Source organism: Coffea arabica, chromosome 4c (assembly GCF_036785885.1).
Source record: "Coffea arabica cultivar ET-39 chromosome 4c, Coffea Arabica ET-39 HiFi, whole genome shotgun sequence".
Taxonomy (NCBI): Eukaryota; Viridiplantae; Streptophyta; class Magnoliopsida; order Gentianales; family Rubiaceae; genus Coffea; species Coffea arabica.
This window is the reverse complement of record NC_092316.1, coordinates 33497426-33519802: the sequence shown is the minus strand read 5'-3', so window position 1 is coordinate 33519802 and position 22377 is coordinate 33497426. Positions and strand designations below refer to the sequence as shown.

The 22377-nt window shown below is 36.9% G+C and overlaps 1 protein-coding gene across 9 annotated transcripts; it reads right to left on the bottom strand.

Moving 5' to 3' along the window:
• Positions 1–1356: 1356 nt before the first annotated feature.
• LOC113740052 (uncharacterized) lies at positions 1357–14947 on the bottom strand. 9 transcript variants are annotated; one of them, XR_003460385.2, is made up of 9 exons: positions 14571–14864; positions 12327–13618; positions 9980–10222; positions 6384–7200; positions 4824–6271; positions 3776–4710; positions 2788–2911; positions 2531–2688; positions 1566–2264 (listed from the first exon to the last, which is right to left on the bottom strand). XR_003460385.2 is itself a non-coding variant. In XM_072046199.1 (8 exons), the coding sequence occupies exons 2-8, from the start codon at positions 13528–13530 to the stop codon at positions 2882–2884; spliced, it is 4638 nt and encodes a 1545-aa protein (XP_071902300.1). In that variant the 5' UTR covers positions 13531–13618; positions 14571–14864; the 3' UTR covers positions 1566–2881. The 9 variants fall into 9 exon arrangements, 4 of the variants coding, with proteins under 4 accessions (XP_027123339.1, XP_071902300.1, XP_027123344.1 ...); XR_003460388.2 differs by having other exon boundaries at positions 12327–13516; positions 14571–14743; XR_003460382.2 differs by having other exon boundaries at positions 2531–2911.
• Between the last annotated feature and the right edge of the window lie 7430 nt (positions 14948–22377).

Sequence of the window (22377 nt, the reverse complement as noted above, 5' to 3'; positions counted from 1 at the left end):
CCATATGGTTAAGCATATGATCTGTAGTGAAAATCTTTTGTCTTAACCCATACAGTAGATATTTTGTCTTGACTCATCAAAGAAGAAGTGGGGAAATAAAAAATGAAAAAAAAAATCACAACTTCCTTAAACAAGAGCTATGCACGTGTTAAAAAATTGAGATGTTACAATAAACTCCCATGTCTTAGATAGAAAATCCATTGGCTTCAAAAAGAACAACATAAAGATTAGACTTGTTTGATTTGGCATGAACAAAGGAACAAAAAAAAATATGCAAGGGAGTAAGAAATATTACCGTCATTCCACTTGTCAAGTTATTAGGAAGTCATGTGGCAAGAAAGAAGACAAAGAACTAAACCTCCCTTTCTTGGTAGGGTATTCGCAGTGGTTTACGCTTTTTAAAATGTAATCCACATGTCAGGTCAGCATTCTACTATTTCCAATTTTATTACACATTCATTCACAATAGATTACACTCAATACAGTATAATAACATGATCCCACAATCAAATCAAATATTTATTTTTATAATGCACATCTCTAATCTCTCATAAATAAATAAGATTAATTTTTTTAAAATAATCACATTTTTTGAAAAATAAATTATTAACTTTCATTAAATTTTTTACCTTTTAGAGTTTTTATTTTCTAAAATATTATTAATTTGTGATTTTCAATAATATATATTTTTCTATCCCTCAAAAATATTAATATTTTTAGTAATTATTTTTGGTGGAATACCAAAAAATGAAAATTTGGGGTAATTTTGAAAATTTTGTTGGTTTTGATTTTGGGAAGATGATGAATTTTCTATGTTTGAAGCATTAAACATATTCCTAAAACTATTAAAATTTTCATCCATAATGAGAAAATAAGAACACTTTGAGGAATTGTTTAAGTGGTTGAAATAAATGAGTCATAGAGTATGAGAAATGAAGAAATATGAGGGTGAGAAATGAAAAGAAAGTATCCCTTATTTATAGAAAAAATTTTGGACTTCAGGCAAATTTTTTTTAATAAAAAGAAAAAAAGTAAGCAACGATCATCAAACAATGGCCCAATTGATTTGATAAAAAAAAAATAGAAAAAGCCCACAACTGGACCCAATCAACAAAGCATTACATGCATCATTAATATGATACGTGTAATGCTCATTAAACTTCTTCAATGGAACAACATTGAATGGAGTGTAATACACGTTCCACTCAACGCCGTTGGAGCCACCCTTATATAAAATGTGTGTATATAATAACAACATAAACATTTTCTCAAGTATAGCCCAAACGTGAAGTACCCAAACACACCTTAAGTTTTTTGAACAAGACGCATGCACCATGCGTTACATAGTCCGAAATGTTGAACAAACGAAAGTCATCATTGAATTCATTTATCTTATTTTTAATAAATAAGATTGAGGGAATCTGATCCTCAGTCATACAATGAGATCTTGATTCACACTACATTCCTCCAAGCTTCCCTCTTCCCCACTAGCATCCACCAAAAAAAATAATAAAAATCTGTACCCTAACTCCAGGCATCCAAGAAAAGCATGCACAGAAACAGAGGGAGAGAATAGAGAATCTCTAATATGTAATAAAGCATACACAGGACAGTTAGACCTACTACAAACGCATAAACTCGAAGGAAAAGAAAAACATAGACACCTGTAAGAAAAGAAAACTAATTGGGCTCAAGGAGTATAATTTATTGCAAAATCTTGCCCAAAGCCAACCACCAATTCTTACTCGTTGCATTCTTTATGTTAACTGTACTCCTTCGCAGAGTAGGAAGGAAAGGATATGAACGGTCCCTAAACCTTTCTTTAAGTTGCAACTAGCAGCAACATAGCGCATATGTAAGTTGACAAACACTCCCATCCCGACTACCGCACCAACCATTCTTTCCAGACCAGTTCTTTTCAGCATATTTCGTGCAATTCCAGATCACACAGACACGACCCAGCTTTGATCAATTCCTGTTCCAGATATTTCCAGTAATTCATCCACCATCACCCTGGTTTCACATATGCAAAGTAACCATTAATTCTTCATTAGAAACTCTGGAAAGAGCACCAGGATCATCCAATTAGACATCTACGTCATGCTCTCATCCGAAAGTAAATACAGCAGTAAATTTTCTTCTTTGAACAGGCACCCAGATACAGGTGCAAAAGTATGGCTCTTGATTGAACTGCTGGAATTATCTCTACTTCATTGTCAGCTATCTTCTTCTATCCCCTCGGCCATATGGATACACCTCGTAACCTTAAACGAAGCAAATTGACGCACTATAAAAGCGGCATCTGATCAAATCTAATTGCAACAATCTCTATACCCGTTTATCAGTCTTCATAAAATAACAGATTCAGAGAAGTTAACAAACTTTTTATCTTTGTGAAACCAAATTTTCAACTAATGGAAACATCAAAGATGTACATGAGAAATACGTTTGACTATACGCGAATCCTGGAGAGACTTTGTTTATAGATATTTCATTTTAGGAATCAACCAGGCGTCCCAAGGCTACACACCTGACCAACTCAATTATTTGTACCACTGGCTCTGAAAGCTTTTTGAAACACCCCTGCATCAACGCACATGAAAGCAGAGATTCCGCATTCCACAAGCGACAACGATAATGGATACCACAGAAGATTTAGGCACATAGCTCCATCTCCCCAAAATGGCACTACAGGTTCCCACCAATAGTCTGTCACATTCATATCTACCCTAAAGCTCAAATCAAAGGTTTAACCGTAAAATTAAACTGATAAATCACAATTCTTACAGAGCAGGAGCAAAATTTCTGCCATCGCCAGTCCAAACCACACCTCACGGATCCATACCTTGACATACTTGTCCAAACCGCGTCTTATATGGATTTATACCTTGACATACTTGTCCACATAGCCCTACAGAATAAGATTAGACAAACAATGGCATGAATTAACACAAAAGAGACAAATGATCTGATTGAATAATGAAGGCCAAAGACAGAACATACACATGCACATATTAGATTTGAACAAAATATTGGAAATCCTAAATTCTTTAAACACCAATCATACATTTAACCACCTACACAACTCCACAGATATCAACACAAGGAGAACTATTATTGGTAAATTTGTAACTTAATAATGTCCAAGAAAAGGTACAGATACAAATACTAACTCTTAGTCATAAGCATGTTACATCTTTTAACAAGAAAAAAGATGCCAAAGAGAGACACAGCATCCGAAATCCGTATATTCTGGAAGAAACAGCAAACTATAGAAAGGAAATACGCTGATGTAAGCTGGAATATACTAATTTTCGTGGTCAAGTGCCGAACAAATTGAATCAATGAACTCATGAACACAGCTTAGCATTGAAGAAAATGCATTACTTGCTTGAACATTTAACACAAGCATCAGTCCTAATTCGGATGCTCTAACCCAGTGAGATCTAAAAGTAAAAGGGTATACTAACATGGTCAAATCAATGTAGTATTTTTCACGACTTCACCTCCTAAAGGATAAAACCAAGCATAATTTTACTAACCTACAATACATTATTTCACTATCCATTTACTTAATCCTGAGTTAATTCTTGTAAGTTTACCAACCTAAAAAGTAAACTATCCTCACAACAATCAATTTGAAGAAAGAAAACTATTATTGGACTTTCCAGATGGCAATTCCTCCCCTAGTCCCCTTCGAACGAAAATAAAGATTCAATATATGCCATTGACAGTACAAATATTCAATATCATCAAATAACAGCAAGGGACATACCATCACGAGCTTAGTCAATTTTCTTTGTGATGAGTCAATGTAGTGATCAATCTTTGCTTGAGATTTGGGGATATGGTGGCTTTTCATAGCTCCAGACACCCTGTCAACAGTTTTCTTGACAATAGTCTTAAATGCCTCTTTACTCATACTGCCCTGGCGCCACGACGGCTTCAGAACTTCCTTCACAAAATCTGCAAGGGCAACTTTGAACAGCTTCATTGATCTGGAATCCTTGCTCTTCTTGCTTTTCCCAGTTGCCTTCACCTGATCAATCTCAACCTCTCCTGCAGCAGTCTCTGCAGCATCATTCAAATTACTTGGGCTTCCATTTTCAACAGCACCCACTTCTCCATCTGCTGTCTCCCCGTACTCATCATTCTCCAAGGATCCAATTTCTTCATCACATACAGCCCCTTTAAGCTTGTGTTCTTTCTTATCCAATGGCTTATTAGACCCACTGGACCTCACAATAACATCAGATTCATCTGTTATCTCATGCTTTTGACCATAATTGGATTTCCTGACTGAATTTAAAGATGGCTCAATACTATCATAGATAGGATCATACTGGCCATCACCAGGCTGTGGTGAAATCCCATCTAGAGGCTGAGCAGAATTTTGTGAAGACATCAAATTTCCTGAGCCATGATTTGCAATATCTCTCCCAGCAACTGGGACTTGGCTGAAGCTGTATGCAGCACCCAACTGATTACCAAATGGCCTGTCCCTTTCCTGGAGTAAACTACTGCAGCTAAATTTCGAGCTCAGTGGCTGGTCAAAAGTGCATGCATAAGGATTAAATCGGTCTGATATTCTTGATATACCAGTGTCAGACAAAACAGATGGCTGATTCCTGTCAAGAAAATCAGTTGTGTAGCTTGGCATAGTAGAACTGAGATTTCCATGCTCATGATGAATAGAAGAAACACCGTCAACTGCAGGGTACCGATACATAAGAATGCTTCCCCAATTTAAAATAAAATAAAATAAAAAAGTTTCCCCAATATATTGTTAAACAAAATTGGCAGAATAATGGTAGGAATTTCACCTGGTGGCAAAGTGTCACTAGGAAATGCTTGGGCCCTCTTCAGTGGTGATTCCCTTGAAAAGGGCATGGTCTGAGAGTGCTTCTTGTCCTTATCAAATGAGTTCGAAGAATATAAGCCAGGAACAGGCTGTCCAGTAAATTGACCTTCCCCAACCAGGCCAGCACGTCCATGTGACTGACTTGGCTGGCTTACGGGAAATGTCCTCGGATGGAGGTCATTCAACTGATCTGGAGGTCGATTTGGCTCCTGCATTGGAGGATATACCTGACTCTTACCAACACTAGAAATACGGAATTCAGTTAAGAAAGGCCTGGCAGAGGTCTGAGAAGAGAAATCATTTGTTCGAGGCAGCATATTCTGCATCGTGTGTGCTGAAGAAGCTGTATATGGTCCAGGTGTTAAATTCCTATCACTGACAAATGCAGAAGGTGGTGGAGGATGATGATACAGTGCTGATGGTGGTGGAACAGAACTCCAGGTTGGGTTTGGTGGAAAAGGAAATTGAGAATGAGAGTGACAAACCGAAGGCTGATAAAGATGATGACTTTCAACGGATGAAGAATGAGAGGGAAATACCCCAGCAGGTGAAATCAGATTGTAGTCTCTCGGCATCTCTTGATTGAATGAGGAACTTGTATCCTGAGAGACCAAGGCAAAGGACAGTGGCAAATGGGAACGATGATCTGATGAAATTGACTCCTTATGTACCATAGGTTGAGATGAAACACTCTGACATGGCAAAGTTTCATTCATAGTACTCAAAGTAACACGTGATTCATTGGCACCCTCCTCATTCACGCAACTTTTGTCCATCAGATGGGGGCTTGGGTCAGAAGCTGTTGCGTGGACAGGTGAACATTTGGGATGACAAGAAGCATCCCTCTGTTGATGCTGGTAATCAGCATTCCGTAAAAACTGATCAGAAGAATTACCTTGAGATTGATGGACATCCAAATTCTCGGAGGGAGAGAGCCTGCAATGGGCAGCAATGCCAGGGATCTTTTTGATGTTAGCCTCCAGAATTGGGTTGACCAGAGGCTCCACAGGACCACTTTTATCAGGAAAACATGTCACAGCTTCATTCATCTCCTCATTCGTATGCTTTTTTCCATCAGTATTAGCTTTAACTTTTTGAGGCTTCAACTGTTGAATCCTGCCTCCATCATGCTCCCGAGATAACTTCTTGTAAGGAATTTCAGTTTTTTCATGGAGATCAGAACTCCTTGAACTATATGGCAGATCTTGAAATTGTTCCTTCCTCTTATAAGATCTTGATCTATCACTCTTGTCCTCACAGTGCAGATATCGACAGGATGCTCCACGGTAACACTTGCCTCTAATGAAGTCAAAGCATTCTGAACGGTGACTCTTGTCCCTTCTCATTTTATCCTCACCATGTTGAAATAAAGGTGATCTGCTCCTACTCCGTCGTCTCTTTGGAGACAAGCTACAGAGCAATCAGCAGCAGATATTGAAATTTCATACATCCCATAATTCATGATACAATAGAGGAAAAACATTACCTAGATATAAGTCGGACAAGTAAAATTTATGCATACCTACGAGACCGGCCACGCTTTTCCCTTCTTCTCCATGGACTTCTCCTCCACCTGGTATCATGAGGAGATCGACTTCTGCTCCTATTTCTACTTCTTTTACCTTGGCGACGACTAAAGCAAGGTGAACCATCAGATTCACTGTCACTAGCACCTGCTTTAATCAACCTTCCAAATTTATCAAGCTTTGATGTAGAAGAAAAGCTCTTTGCAACTTTTTGCTTTTCGAAATTAGCATCATCTATCAGAAAAACTTTTTGTTGGTATTCCCTCTGTGGCATACCACCTTTAGGAGATTCTTGATTCCCATAAGTATTATCAACAAAATCCTCTGGTTTTCCAGTTGTATATGGCATCTCAGCCTCCACTACAACACTTTCTGGTTTCAAAATAGATGATTGAGGCAGCTGCTCAAGCCCCTTGTGAGACTCCAAAGCACTCTTAGCCCCAAGATCTGTGCCCCAGTCAACCTTGAAATCTGTATCAAGAGGTACAGAGTCCCTTTTAACAGATAGGGCAGCTGTGGTAGGTACCAGATGAGCCTCATCATCAGAACTTTCATTGGAAGCATAATCCTGCAAGAGTGTGAAAGGACTACCACCTTGGGTGACCAGCTGAGTGGGAAGCTTTTCCAACCTAACCTCCGCCAGATGGGCTGATGTATTAGTTTGGCTTATGACTTCAAGCAGTTCAGAAGTCTTTGTCACATTAGAGGTTGACAAGTTTTCAACATCTCCAGAGGATCTTGCAATCAAGCCACCAAGTTTGGTAACAGACTTTCTTATTATGGATCGATTTTGGTCGGAAGAAATTCCAGCACCTGTGCATTGAAGGGAAAAAGTTTGACAATCAAACTCTTCATTCAATCGAAAGCCCATCCTCATATTACATTGACAACAAAATAAGAGTGGATGACCACTCCATTCTGAGCAAGCTATGAACCAAAGTTGAGAGTTTGATAATTGAGATCAGATTGGAATAAATCCATCATATAATGGAGGTAATAAGAGGCCTGAAAAAAGATTAAAAAAAATAATTTGGAAAAATTTAACCTTCATTCTAAAATTTTTGTACATCTCAGAATTTGTTTCAAGTAATATATAGGATTTGGTTGTTTTAGGATTCATATTTCATTTTAAGAGAATGAAATCTTAACAATTTCATATTGTCCTCTAATTAATAGGCAAGGCACATACGTCCTCTAATAAGTTGTTTATTCACTCATTGACAAACCCAGGATATATTGCCTCCCATTACCTCATCTCTCTACTCACTCCCTTTCTACCCACATTTCCTCTCTTCCCCTACCTTGTTTTCCATCACTTTATCAGTAAAATTATGCAAACTAGAATATCATATCTGATGCAGCACCAAAACTTGGCAGGCCAAGCACTTATAAATAGCTGTTTTCAAGGGCTTAGAACTCTGAGAAAGTCACTGTGTTGTAGGAAAATATAGCGAGAACAAAAAATAAATAAAATCAGAACACGAAATAAAAGGAAGTTACAGAAACATGCAATGAAGGAGGTAACATTAGAAAACTCTAGGAACCACTCATTGAAGCCTCTAGGCATCACACCCAGCACAAGATTGCATTACACTAGAGGTGTCAAAATGGGTGACTTGGGCGGGTTTGGGTTGGGTAAAATGGGCAATGGGTATAAGTGAGTCAACTCATTTATACCCATTTAATTAGATGGATATAAATGGGTAAGTCAAAAAATGAATTGGGTAACCCAATTACCCATTTATAACCCATTTATTTTAATTTTTTGTAAACTCATTTAAATTCATTTTTGCAAACTAAGTTATCAATTTATACCACTCTTTGTACCCATCATTAGTTTTAAATATTTACTTATAATGTTCAATAAACTTAATTATCAATTTTTTTTCATTTATACTCTATGTCACAAAATTACCTATTATTTAATAATTGAATAATAAGAATATAAAAATTTGAACTAAGTACTATAAAAATTAATATAAAAACTTAATCCAAAAATTTTGAACCCCTAACATTTTTTCATATATAAATTTAAAATTTCATTTTATAAAGATAAGAAAATAGGCTAAAATTTATCATAATTGGTAATGCTAAAAAATGAGCAAGTTAACAAACTAAGATAAAATAAAATAATAAGATAAAACCAACAAATAATAATAATAACAATAATGAAACAAAAGTAGTTAACATCATGACAAAATGAAAATTTTGAAAAAAAAAAAAAGGTGGGGGAAAAGAAGAGACTTGGGGGGAAGAGAATTCTAAATGGGTTAATTGGATTTGATGAGTTACCCAATAATACCCATTTATTAAATGGGTATTATTAGGTAACCCATTTATACCCATATACAAAAATTTAAGATACCCATACCCATCTATTCATGGGCGGGTATGGGTAAATTTAGTTAAGTGGGTTGATTTGCCACCTCTACATTACACAATCTCAAGAAGATAATCAGTCCGCACAATTTTGTTAACGTAAGAATTGCTGTCTTCTCTTTATACAGAAGTACAATATTTATGGACTGGTGGATCAAATCCTATTCCAATTTACAGTACATTACTCAAACTAGGATAGAAACAATAATATTTTCAGACCATGAAAACTACCACCAAATCAGAAAGATTCCTCGTTCACTCTAAGACTGAAAGTAAAATACCAATACAAACATACCAAAAGAGAATTCCTGCAAGAATACCCCTAAAATACTAGACCAGAAAACATTAAACAAATAAATGAACAATGAAATAAACTTTTATAAAAGACTCTAAAGCCTCAATCCAACTCCCAAGGACGCTCCTAGTCCTCTAAAACATGCCAAATCAAATGGGCTTCGGAAACATTCTTGCCATGCCTCTTATAAACTTCAGTTGACATCTGCCATTGTCTCTATCAATATCCCAAAATGTCCAACTAGCTAGATAGACTTGTTACAAAACAATCCATCACTCCTATGAATGTGAGCAAGAGATTCAACCATATGATTAAGGTAACAACAATGTAGCTGAACTTCACACAAATGCCAAATGGATAAGTAGCCCATTTTCCCAACTGGCACTTCCAACCAAAATATTAAAGGGAAAAGGTTAACATATTCAAATTAATCAGTTTTAAGTAAAAACACTGAAAAGTCGAGTGTATAAGATGGAACCACCCAGCTGTAAGCTAATGAGAGGAAGACCGACAAAGATATAATAATGTCTTATGTGAAATCTTAAAGAAGATAATCAGTATGCTAAAAAACTATGCACATATACATCTGCTTGCTCAAATTTCTTGGATAGAAAGCACTTCAGCACAGCTCTTGGGTATGGAGTGAATTTTAACCAGAGATTCATCAATGATTTTAATCAATCTCAAGCTCAAATGCTAAATTAAATCTTCAAACACATTGGACCTTAGTAAACATCATTAAGTACAATGGATTATCACACAGACACGAGGTACACGTGAAAGAATGATAGAGCATAATAATAAATTCAAAACCAAACAAATTGACTAGCAAAATATGCATATATATGAACGAGCGAGAAAAGATAGATCTAATCAAATCAAGGATAAAACAAAGATCCAGACACAAGATATGTATACCTTGTATTAGTTCCTCTGATACTTGCCATCCAGAATATGTTAATGTCTCATCTGATGCATCCTTAGCAAGGCTATGTGTTAATGTCTCATCTGATGCATCCTTAGCAAGGCTATGTTCTGCAATACCCGGTAAAGGCTGTAATTCTTGCCACTTATCAAGTCTATTAGATACTGAAATAATCTCATGGCTTATTTCGTTAGGCGTGCAATTTTGCGGTTCTTCATCTGGATGTGTGATGTCATCTACGAACATTGCACAGAAGCTTCAGCATCCCAAATGAAGATCCCTCAATCGATTAATAATGCAAGGAATATTGACATGAAGCCAGCAAGTAGACCAATCAAGTAATATAAACAAATTTCTAGGGATAGTGGGAGTCAGTTCTGAATGGTCCACACTCAGCCCACACCTTAAGAAGTAAACCTTGCTAACATCAATTAGGACATTTCTACACCACATGAACCCCACCTGCAACTGTTTCGACCCCTAGCTTACTTTGTCTTTCTATCCTTATACAGAAACAATGCATGCTAAAGTGCATGGAATCAAAATACAAAACAAAAGGTATCACACTAAAATGTAGCTGAATAAATAGATTCGATAAAAAGAATAAATATCAAAGATATCATAAAGCAGGGATTTATAACCACTGCATTTTCCAACGCACGACTGCATCTAACAACCTTTTTTTGTGTTTTTATTTATTTTTATTATTTACTTTTGATCCACCACCAGACTCCAGTCCCAAGTGGGACAGCAGGAACCCTTCATCCCTGAAAACTATCTCCAGACGATAGCCATCCAAACCATCAAAAAGGACAATATAACCAGTATACAACGCTACCTTCAAGAGAAAACATAATACCTACCACTCTGATCCTGATGCTCAATACCAAGCTGAAGTAGACAACTACAGGTCCTCTCCAAATCATCAGCTTAGCCATTAGTTTTCTTCCTTGTTGGGTTTATACATCATATTCTCCTCTAGTTCTCTTTCTCCAGTGCAAGTATCATATTGCTGGATTTTAACTCCATTTACTCTAGAGTAACAGTTTCACGATAATAGACTATTTCCCTCACAGTTGGCCCCAGCTACATTAAAGTACATTTCATATTTGTCAAGAAAACTCGAAATTAAGCAATACACTGTTAATGACTGCAGAGGTCCTTTTTAAGTCATCAGATTCGCCATTAGTTTTTGACCTTATATGGATTTGTCCATCTCAGCATCCTCTAGTCTCTTTTTAATGTGCAAGTATCACATTCCTTGGTTTAACTGCCATCTAGACTAGAACAACAGTTTCATGACTTAGAATATCAAGTCCCTCAAACTTCCTCCTTGCTAGACAAATTTATAGTTAATAGTTGTTGCAAATACTTCATTTTTTGTTTTTGTGAATCCTTCAAATAAGGTAGCATGGAAATTGCAGCTCTTTCTTCCATCTCAAGACAGGGCGAATAATAAAAAACTCTGAGCTATTGTCAGTTCTATCAAGTACCTCAAACCTCCTCCATGCTAGAAAAATTTCGGGTAAATAGTTGTTGCAAATACTTTTTTTTTTTTTTTGTGAATCTTTGAAATAAAGTAGCAAGGAAATTGCAGCTCCTGCTTCCATCTCAGGACAAGGGGGAAAAAAACTCAGAGATATTATCAGTTCTATTTTCCTTACTGTGTTTCGAAATGACAGAAAGTGTTGTAAAGCAATTTTCTCTATATAATTGTATTCAAGACATGCAACCTTTGACAGAAATATACATACACATGTATATATCCAAGTGACAGATTGCTCACATAATTTGGTACCAGTAAAAGGTAATTTTTTAATGGTGAATATGATAAGTCTGCAACAACATATAAATAAACATCAATATACAGCTAACCAAAAGGTATTATTGAGCAAGTGAATTTGCAATAAATTAAAGTGTATACCCTCAATTATCCCTAAACTCAGTAGTTCAGTAACAACTAGACAAGCAGAAGAAATTCTGGATGATCCTCACCATTTACATGTCTACTCAGCAAGAAAAAAAGTGCCAAGTATGCAGCTTACAACTAGACAAAATTTCCCAGTACAAGTAAGATTGAGGAACATGAAGATCTGTTAGCATAGACACCAATTAAAGTATTCTCTTATAACATAAGCCATCATAACTATCAGCAGAAGCAACTAAAACTAGCAAAAGTACACTCTACAGTGCAACTTAAAGAGAGAAATAGTTAAAAAAGGAGGAGAAGAATACACTGGTGAAGGGCATAAATAGCCAGTTTTGTTCACAAAATATCCAACAAAATAAAGGATGAAATATATATGTATATATAAAGTGACCAAAACTAGTTGCACTAACCTTCCATGTCCATATCTGAATCCACAGGTGAGTAAGGGGGACTCACATTTTTTGCATTTTTCAGTTGAGATGCAGACCGTCCTGAAGGTCTCAATAACAGATCATGGTCCCCCTGATTTTCAACTGATCCAGATCCCAAAAGATATTTCCTTTTTGTCCATAAAAAATACTCATGAGCAACTGCAGTTTCACTCCCTGGCTGTCCACCAAACAAAAATTTGAACTCTGGATTACCAGACTCTTTTTGACGAGTCAAAATTTCAAATTCAGGGCCATTCTTGGCAATGTACTGACACAGAACCTCAATACTATGGACAGTTCTGTCATCTGCAGGCTTAGGTGGAGGTGACGGAAGATCTGAGATCAAGTTCTTCCTTAAAGCAGAAACCGACTTACCACCAGCCTCTCCATCATGGACAGCATCACCAACCTGATCTGATGTTTCAAGGGACGAACTTTTATTGTCTCTCGATCCAATTTCATGATGATAAGCAGGCTTAGATGCTGCTGGGACAGCTATCAATGTACAACTCTTTGAGAAAGTAGACAAAGAAGTGGGAGGTGGTGAAGATGATCGAGTGGGTGGAGATCCAGGAGGAGAAGGAAGAGGAGGTGGTGGTGGTAGTGCCGGGGGCCCAGCAGGAGCAGTGGTGGAAAGTTGTGGCATTGAGTGTTTAAAGGATCCAACTGGAGGAGATGTACACAAACTAGAGGCTGGTGGATTAGGTTGTACTTGTGGCTGCATGCTACCTGCTTGGGCTTGATGAACTTGACTGCTAAATTGTGTTTGTCCTTGTGAAGGAGGTTGTGGTAGCACTCTAGAAACTGACGGAGGTCCAGTGGGTGAAACAAAAGTAGTATGAGTCCACTGCAAAGGTAGCTGCACTCGGGAGTTTCCAGGCACTTGCAGTGGTTGAGGTGCAGGTGGAGGAGGTAAAGCAAAGAAAGGTTGACTATTTATTCCACTTGACAAAACTGGACTAAGTGGTCCTTGCTGAGGTGTCCCAGAAGGAGTATACTGATACACAGGGTGCCCTAGATGACCAACGTGAAGTGGAATCTGCAAACGGCTCTGCTGAATTGCTGTTGGTAGAGGCAGATGAGAGCTTCGCGAGAATGCAGGTGGGGGAGCAGGAGGACAATGTTGCAATGGAGGATAAGGACCTTGATCCGCTGGAGTTGCATAGTTCCTTGAACCATACATTTCAGATAGACAACAAGATTTAAATATATGAATCAAAGAGTTTTCATTAAAGGATTCTTCCCATGGGAAACAGCTTACAAGATCCACACTGAAAAGCAAATAAGAGCAATTCATTAACAATTAAAAGTTTTATGAGAGTGACTTTCAAATTTTTTGCCAAAAAAAAATTCTATAATAAGAAAATAAATTTAAAACCCAACCCTAATTGTGATCCACAAAATAGGAAAAAACACATAACTCTCCATGTTACAAAGCACCTCAAGCTTTAACCTGTACACAAGCACAAAAGGTCATTCCTAGATCCATTGGTTGAACCAGAGATGCTTAGTCTTCACTTAACAAGCCATAGTTTTACCAACCAATTACCAGAAATATACCCCCTTTTCCTCCCAATGCCAGAAGGCTCATTCTCATACTTTTCATAAATGACAAAAATTTCCTAATCTAGTCTTAGACAAATGTACCAACCAAGTAGAGGAAAAAGACCTACTTTCCTTCGAATGCCAGCAGGCCCGTTCTCCCTTTTCATAAGTGGCAAAATTTTACTAATCCAGTCTTGGACAATTGAAGAGCAAGAACAGAACCATCGTAGCAAGGAAAATTAAAAAAATGTAATTCCGAGTGCCAACTTAAAATCAATAGAAATGGTCAAGAACTTAAAAACAAGGACGAAAAAAAAAGAATGTTCTATCAGATGGACATTAGTCCTCGCAGCATTTTCTAACAAATTCCTAGAAAAGCACCTTTATCAGAGTAACCGTATCTGTAAACAAAACCCCATTCAGATGCATAAAGCATAAAAAATTGAGAATTGAAAACAAAATCGACCCCAGCAAACACTTCTGCCATTAAATTACGAATTCCAAATCCATACAATGCTTCCATAGTATATCAACTGAATCCAGAAAAAGTAGTCAAGTACATCAGACCAAAAAAAAAAAAAAAAGGAACAACCATTACAAAATTATACGTTGAAAAGGGCAGCAAGCGAACGAGTTCAGGAAATGTTTCGCGAGTGTGAATGAAGTTAAAAAGCTTACCAAAACTTGAAAGGATTCCGAAGATTGCGAAGTAAAATAAGCTTGACAACCAGAACTGAAACCCTCGATTTTCAGAACCCAATTTCTTTATTTCTAATCGCAATCGGATAAATCCAAGTTCAGGAATATATTGTTAAAACCCTAGTACGTGTAGTAGGGTGTAGTGTGTGTATGCAGATGTGGGATGTTGGCGTTATTCTATATTTCTACTCCGATGCTCAAACAGAGAGAAATGTTCCGGAAAATACACGAGAGCCAACGGCTACCGTTCCGATGAAACATGGCAACGGTAGTAATTAAAAATAGGAAAAATCGTTCGAGACGCATCTCATATAAAAATTTTTCTTAGTTTCACTTTCAAAATAAAAATTTTGCGTCTCATATAAAATCAATTAAAGTGTATTTAATAAAATTAAAATCTAACATTTAAAATTTGAATCTATTAAATTATAAATATTAAAATTTTAATATTTGATAGTATTTTGCGTTAACTGATAAGTAAATAATTTATCACTTATTTTTTAAAACGTGCACAATTCAGTTCCACTTAATTAATTATAATATTCTATTTTTTACTATCAAACACGTTTCAATGTGTTAAGATTTTGATCTATTAATTTTAAGTACTGAATTGGGTTAAGATTTTGAAATATTAAGGCCCCGTTTGGTAAATAAATTTTTTAGATGTTTACATAAAACTTTACTATAATTTATTATAAAATTTGTAGAAAAAGTTTTAAGATAGAAAAAATTTTCTTCTTTTTTTTCTTTTCCTTTCTTTTTCTTTTCTCTTCTCTTCTCTTCCTTCACCTCACCACTCACCGCTTACTAGCGTTGGAATTTCCACCAGTGACCGACACTGGGAGCAACAGGCTCTCTCTCTCTCTCTTTTTTCTTTTTCTCTCTTTCCCTCTCCTCCTTCCTCCTTCCTCCTCCCTCCCTTTTCTCATCTCCTCCCCTCCCCTCCACTCTCACTTGCTGCCTCTCTCCCCGCCCCATCCCTCCCCCACAACCAGTTCGTGCAGGATCAGAGGGGAAAAGAGGCAGCAAGTGAGAGTGGAGGAAAAGAAGAGAGAGAGGGAGAAGGAAGAAGAAGAGGGAAAAGGAGAGAGGGAGGAAGGGAAAGAGGGAAAAAAAACCCTACCTGCTGCCGGCAGTTGAGGTAGGGGAGGAAAAAGAAGAAAAGAAAAAGGGAAATTCTTTTGTATTTTTGGGTATTTTGTGTAAGGATCGAAAACAACCTAAGAAGGGGGTGAATTAGCTATATTAAAAAACTAATCAAGTTATGGACACTTTTTGTTCAATATGAAATTTATCCTCTTTTCTAAGTGATCACACAATAAAATCAATTAATGAATGAACAATATCACTTGAGAGAAGTAGAAGCAATTTAAGGATCACAGCATAACAATAAGTAAATAAGAAGAAAGGAATTGCAAACCAATTGACTACCAAACTCCTCTTAAACTTGAAGATCAACTCAAACAAACTTTTTCAAATTGATGAAATACAACTAATTTTGTGTGCAAAAGAAAACTCACTTCTTCCTTACCCCAAGTTTGTGACGCCCCGAACACTAGGAGTATGAGAAACCGAAAATTTTTATATATTTTCTCGACATTATTTTGTTTTCTTGTCTCTAAGTTTGTTTTTTTCAATATATTAATTTTTTTTATACATTTCTATAAGGAAATATAGTTTCCAAATCATTTTCTTGATCCAAGTTAGTCCACGTTAATTTTTGTGACGGTCCCACCTCTCCCTAGGGCGTACCCCAGGGTTCGGCGGGCCGCCTGCCCAACTCTCGCCGAGACTCCGTCGATCACTACAATCCTCAAATGAATACAATACAAATCTCAAGTATACATCAAATGGTCCACAAATACACATCCGTCTCCAATAATTACATGTCACAAATGCAGCGGAAACTAATCCCAAATATACATAAAATAATTCCAAATCCAAAATTGTACAAAGTTTAGGCCATCCATACACGTGCACAAGTACTACAAGTCCTTCCTTCGCCACGAGCCCTGTGGAGGGGAATAAAATAGTTTTTGGGGTGAGTTAAAAGCTCAACGAGTAACCAGAAAATCATTAATCAACTCGGTTTCACAATAGTTCATTTCAATGATGTCATATAGCAATGATGTCATAAATTAAATGATAAATCCGGAAACAACTACATCATTTGCAAAACAGTAAATATGGATTATCAATAATTCAAGAAACATTTACAATGGAAAGCGATAGTAACATTCATTAAAAGGATACATTCATTCTCCTGACATTTCCTCGCTCACTTGGTCATTCATTTCATTTCATTCACCCCGTCCCTGGCTTTTGGTCAGGCTCCACCAACCTACATAGGTAATACTCGAGTATACCAAACGTTCACCCAAGTTCCTAATCGCCTGACCGAGTCCGCTTCTGACTCAAGACGACCGGTAACAAGGGGCAATGGCCAGTTCAGCCCAAAAGGCTTACATTCATGCGCAAGTAACATTTCAATCAAAAATTTCACATTTATCGAGGTCGAATGCGATAAAGTACACACTCGCCTCGAAAACTCGTTTTGGAAATCATTATAAGCGCTTAACACGTTATCAACAAAAATACAAGTCATGAAGTCAAGAAATATAGCAAACAAGGCACACTCAAATGCCAGCACACATGATATGCAAGAAAATATTTCAAAAGTAACTTTGGAAACAGTTCAAAAGTAAATAATGTAAGAAACGATTCATAAATCACTTTAGAAGTAGTTTGAGGTCACTCACCTCCATGGCTCAGAAATCATCCATCATATAACATTGCCTTGCTCAAATCCAAGTCTTAGATCACAAACTCAAAGCAATCAAACCCTTTAAAACTTCGGACAGCACTTCCCTAAATTTGCTTACTTTCCCAGCCATCATGGCTTCATTATTTCCTCAGCCAGTTCCAAAGTCACACAAATAAGTTCATCCAATAGCCATTCAGCAAGCTCCAAGTAGTACTAGCACAAGTCAAGTTAGGGAAAAGTCCGGAAATGAAAGTTAAACTCAAAACCAGAAAAATAGTTTTGACGTCATTTTGCGGTAATGGTACCAAAGGCGCTACGATTGTCAGATGAAGGTGAAAGACCCACCGTTTCGAAGCTAAGAGTCAGGGCTACAATATTGCAGAAGGTCACTCAACCCAGTTTCGAGTGCAAACAGGTCAAAAAGGCAAGATACCACATAAAAAACGTAAAACAGATTCACCAAAACGCATTCTAGCGGAAACATCATAATTCAGGCTCTACAAGTCCAAATCCAGAAATTCTAAAGGCATATGGTAGCTAATACATCAAGCTACATTTCATCAGAAGACCTCAAAGGCCAAATCGTGCATTTTCATGATCGAAAATGGAAGACTACACGAAAACAAAAATGTGGGCGCGAAACAGGTTTCAAAAACAGTCAAGGGTATTTCAGTCATTTTACATGCTACAGTGGTCGGATCAAACTGAAATTTTACAGGCAACTATTTTATAGCCTTGGCTACAACTTTCATGTTTTGGCCAAAATCTAATTAGGTGAGAATCAGGGTGAAAGGTCACGGTCAAATTGAGTGAAAAGGCAACCCTGTTCGCAGCACCCCTTCCCAGACCAGTCTCAGTATTTCCGATTTTTCTCACTCCACACTACTCCAATTGACCTAAAATTTTACAGACACCTTTAAAACATCAATACCTACAACTTTCATGTTTTAAGCCAAGGCCAATTCGGCCTCTAACCATGAGATACAAAACCGGACAGAATTGGGGATATAAACCCTAACTTTCTCAAATTCCTTCCAAACCCAAAATTGGTTGCAATTACCAATCATTTACACCTACTAGAGTTATTAAACATCATTTCCAACCATCATGGACAGCCACAACATCATGATCAAATTAAACCAGAAAAATCATCAATAAATCAAAAACTTCACCAATTCATCTCAAACCAAGAAATAAACCACAAATTTCAGCACTTTAGCTCCCACTAGGCATAACTTAAGCTTCATTAAGTGTAGGAGGAAGTTCAATCACCACTCACCTTAACAATAGAAGAGAGAGAACAACTAGTCACCTTAACCTTCCAAATAACTCCACCAAGAGCTTCAATCTTCCTTAGCTAGCAAGTTTTATGGAGTGATTTGCAATTTAATCGGTTGGAACTCAAGATTTGAGCAAGAATTGAAGTTGAAGTTGAAGAAACTCTCTCTTGTTCTTTCCTCACCAAAAATTTCGGCTAAGACAATAAAAATGGAAGAAATTGGGTCAAAATTTGGTTTAGTAAAGGTTAAGACAAGTCCAAGTCAAAGTCAAGGTCCAATAGTTAGGTGACAAATGGTCCTCTAGGATTTTAATCTTATCCTTTTGTCTCTCCAAGATTAAACCATCTAAGTAACCTCTAATTATCTCTTAGCACCTTGTAAAATAATATCACTTAATACAAAATTCCAACAAGTTGTCAAAAATATAATGCATTTACCGCACTAGCGGGTCCCACGTCCAAAATACGCTTTTAATTTCTCAAAAACTAACCGATACTAGAAAAATCATTTTAAAACTATTTTTACTCATAAATTTTATTTGGAAAATTTTTCTAATCAAGAAAATGTAGAAAAGGCGGGGGTTAAAAAAAAATAAACCCTAGAAAATTAGAAAATTTTCGGGTTCTCAAACTCTTTTTTTTCGGGGCATCACAATTTTGAAGTGCGTTTTGAACGTGGGACCCGCAAGTGCGGTAAATGCATTATATTTTTGACAACTTGTTAGAATTTTGTATTAAGTGATATTATTTTACAAGGTGTTAAGATATTTGTATTGGAGAGACAAAAAGATAAGTTTTAAACCTAAAGGTGACAAGTGTCACCATTTAATTTACTCTTGACTTTGACCATTTGACTTTACCTTTACCTTTACCAAATAAATATCAAAAAATTGACCAAAATAAGCTCTTATTTCAAGCTCTCTTGGCCGACTTTCTTGCTCAAAGAAAGGAAGAAAACTCTCCACAATTTTGGTCTCCAATCTTGCTCAATCTCTCAAATCAACCGTTTAATCTTGCATTTGTTCCATAAAACATCTTCTATTAGTGTTTGTGAGTTGTTTGGTGGAGTTATTTGGAAGGTTAAGGTGCCTATATGTTCTCTCTCTTCTATTGCTAAGGTGAGTTGTGAGGAACCACTCTCCTTCCTTAATTGATGCTTAAATCATGATTAGTGGTGGTATAAGGTGCAACTTTATGGATTATATTGTGATTTTTGGTTGAGTTTGTGAAGTTTTATAATTATTGGGGATTTTTCTGTTTTAATATGAACATGATTGTGTGGCTATATATGATGATTGGAAATGATGTTTAAGAACTCTATGAGGTGGAAAAAGTGGTTAATTGCAAACAATTTCTGTTTTGGAAGAAATCTTGGAAAGTTAGGGTTTGATGTTCTTCATTCTGCCCGAATTTGTAGCTCATAGATAGAGGCCTAATTGGCCTTGTCTTAAAACATAAAAGTTGTAGGGAATGACATTTTAAAGGTGTCTACAAAATTTCAGGTCAATCGGAGTAGTGTGGAATGAGAAAAGTCGAAATTACTATTGCTGTTCTGGTTTTACCCGAATATAAGAATTGCGCCTGTAATTGGTTGTTTTGGCTGGAATTGCTTCCGAATTGGTTGTTGAGGCCTTCTAATGAAATTTAGCCCTGTTTCTTAGCTTTCAGCTGGTTTTGGAATTTCTGGATTTGGACTTGGATAGCCTGATTTATGATGTTTCCGCTAGAATACGTTCTGTGAATCTGTTTTTCCGGTTCTGGTGTAGTTTCTTGCATTTTTGACCTAGTTACACTCGAAAATGGGTTGAGTGACCTTCTGTAATATTGTAACCCTATCTCTTAGATTCGAAATAGTGGGTCTTGCATCTTCATCCGACAATCGTAACGCCTTTGGTACCATTACCGTAAAATGACGTCAAAACTATTTTTTCTGGTTTTGAGCTTAACTTTCATTTCCGAACTTTTCCCTAACTTGAATTGTACTCGTATTACTTGGAGCTTGCTGAATGGCTATTGGATGAATTTGTTGTTGTGTGTGTACCTTTGGGACTGGCTGAAGATATAATGAAGCCATGATGGCTGGGAAAGTAAGCAAATTTAGGGGAAGTGCTGTCCAAAGTTTTAAAGGGTTTGATTGTATTGAGTTTGTGATCTAAGACTTGGATTTGAGCAAGGCAATGATATATGATGGATGGTTTCTGAGCCATGGAGGTGAGTTGTAAGTTCCCGGTGCAACCCAATGAGTACAAACAGTTTCACAATGATGCACAAAGATATATCAAATTTAAGCACAATAAAGAAAACTTAATTAAAGAGAAAAGATAAGAAATGCAAACCAAATATCAATCCAATAGCCTCTTCAATTGATGGCGATGCTAACCAAGATGTACAAGTGAAGGTTCACTCCTTCCTCACCCCAAATACTCTTTGGTTGAGCCAAGGAATTTTACAACAATTCTAGTTAACCCTCAACAACCTACACTTGAAAGATCACTCACCCAATTAAGAACTATTTTATACAAATGAGGCAACCTTCACCAAGGTTTTACCACTCCAAGTGATAGGTTCACCTTCACCAAGGTTTTCACTTGAGCAACCTCACAACCCAACTTTCCCAACCCCTTATACAACCAACAAAGAATCTTTCTACTCAAAAATCTCACTTGTAAGCTTGTATTTTGTGTTGGCAAAAGTCCCTTGTCTTCTTGTGCTTTGGGGTGTTTATAGAAGGTGAGAAATGGCTTCAAAAGGCTCTCCAACGGTCAAATATTAAATGCTGTCAAAACTAGCCGTTGGCCTGTCGGACGTCCGAGACCTCCTGTCGGACGTCCGAACCCTGCGTCCAAACCACCTGTCGGACGTCCAAACCCTGCGTCCGAACGTAGGCAGAGAGTCATCAAATCTTTGCGAAATTTCTCGGACGTCCGATGCGATCGATGTGCGTCCGAAGCGTGCGTCCGATCCTTCCGGGCGTCCGATGCTTCCTCACGAGCGTCCGACAGAGTTTCCTTCTTGATGTTCTTCATCCTTTCGGACGTCCGATAGCGTCCGACATGAGTGCCCTGTTTTTGCTTCTTCTTTTATGCCACAAGAATCTGTTCTAACAAATTACTCACATAAAAACATTAGCCCAAATCTACATTTTGGTTTGTTAATCATCAAAACCAAGGATTGATCGACCAAGGTCAACAATCTCCCCCTTTTTGATGATGACAAACAAAATGAAGATTTCTTTTATCAAATAAGTCCAAATAAAGCTCCCCCTTAGAAAGTGCCAACATACAAAGAAATTTCAATAGATCCTACTCCCCCTTTTGGCATCAATCAAAAAAAACAAACTCCCCCTTTATTTTTCAAATCAAGACCATATTGAATATCAAAATTTTCAAATGTACTTACAACCATATAGCACTACTTGGATCAAATCTTCATGATGTACCTAAATATGAGAAATTTCATTTGGTACCCTTTCTTTATAGGGTTCTTGGGAGTTAATACGACATGATCTAGCAATCCACATGAATTTCATGCCTTTTCTCATATTTTTCTTTACATAGCAATCATTTTGCATATGTCCAAATTTACAACAAAAGTTACACATGATAGAAGTATTTTGCACATAGGTGGATTTAATGCAACTAATTTTCTTACTTCTTATCATATCAAACTTATTTGTGCCTTGAAAAGATTTGCTTTCTTTTGTTTGAGAAAACTTTTGTTTTTCATTTTGGAGAAACTCGTTC

Coding starts and splice junctions, on each gene's coding strand:
- LOC113740052 (XM_027267538.2), bottom strand. CDS start 13,530: ATGTATGGTTCAAGGAACTATGCAACTCCAGCGGATCAAGGTCCTTAT. Junction 6,272..6,383: donor AAGCGTGGCCGGTCTCGTAG/GTATGCATAAAT, acceptor ATTGCTCTGTAG/CTTGTCTCCAAAGAGACGAC. Junction 4,711..4,823: donor TAGTGACACTTTGCCACCAG/GTGAAATTCCTA, acceptor GGTACCCTGCAG/TTGACGGTGTTTCTTCTATT.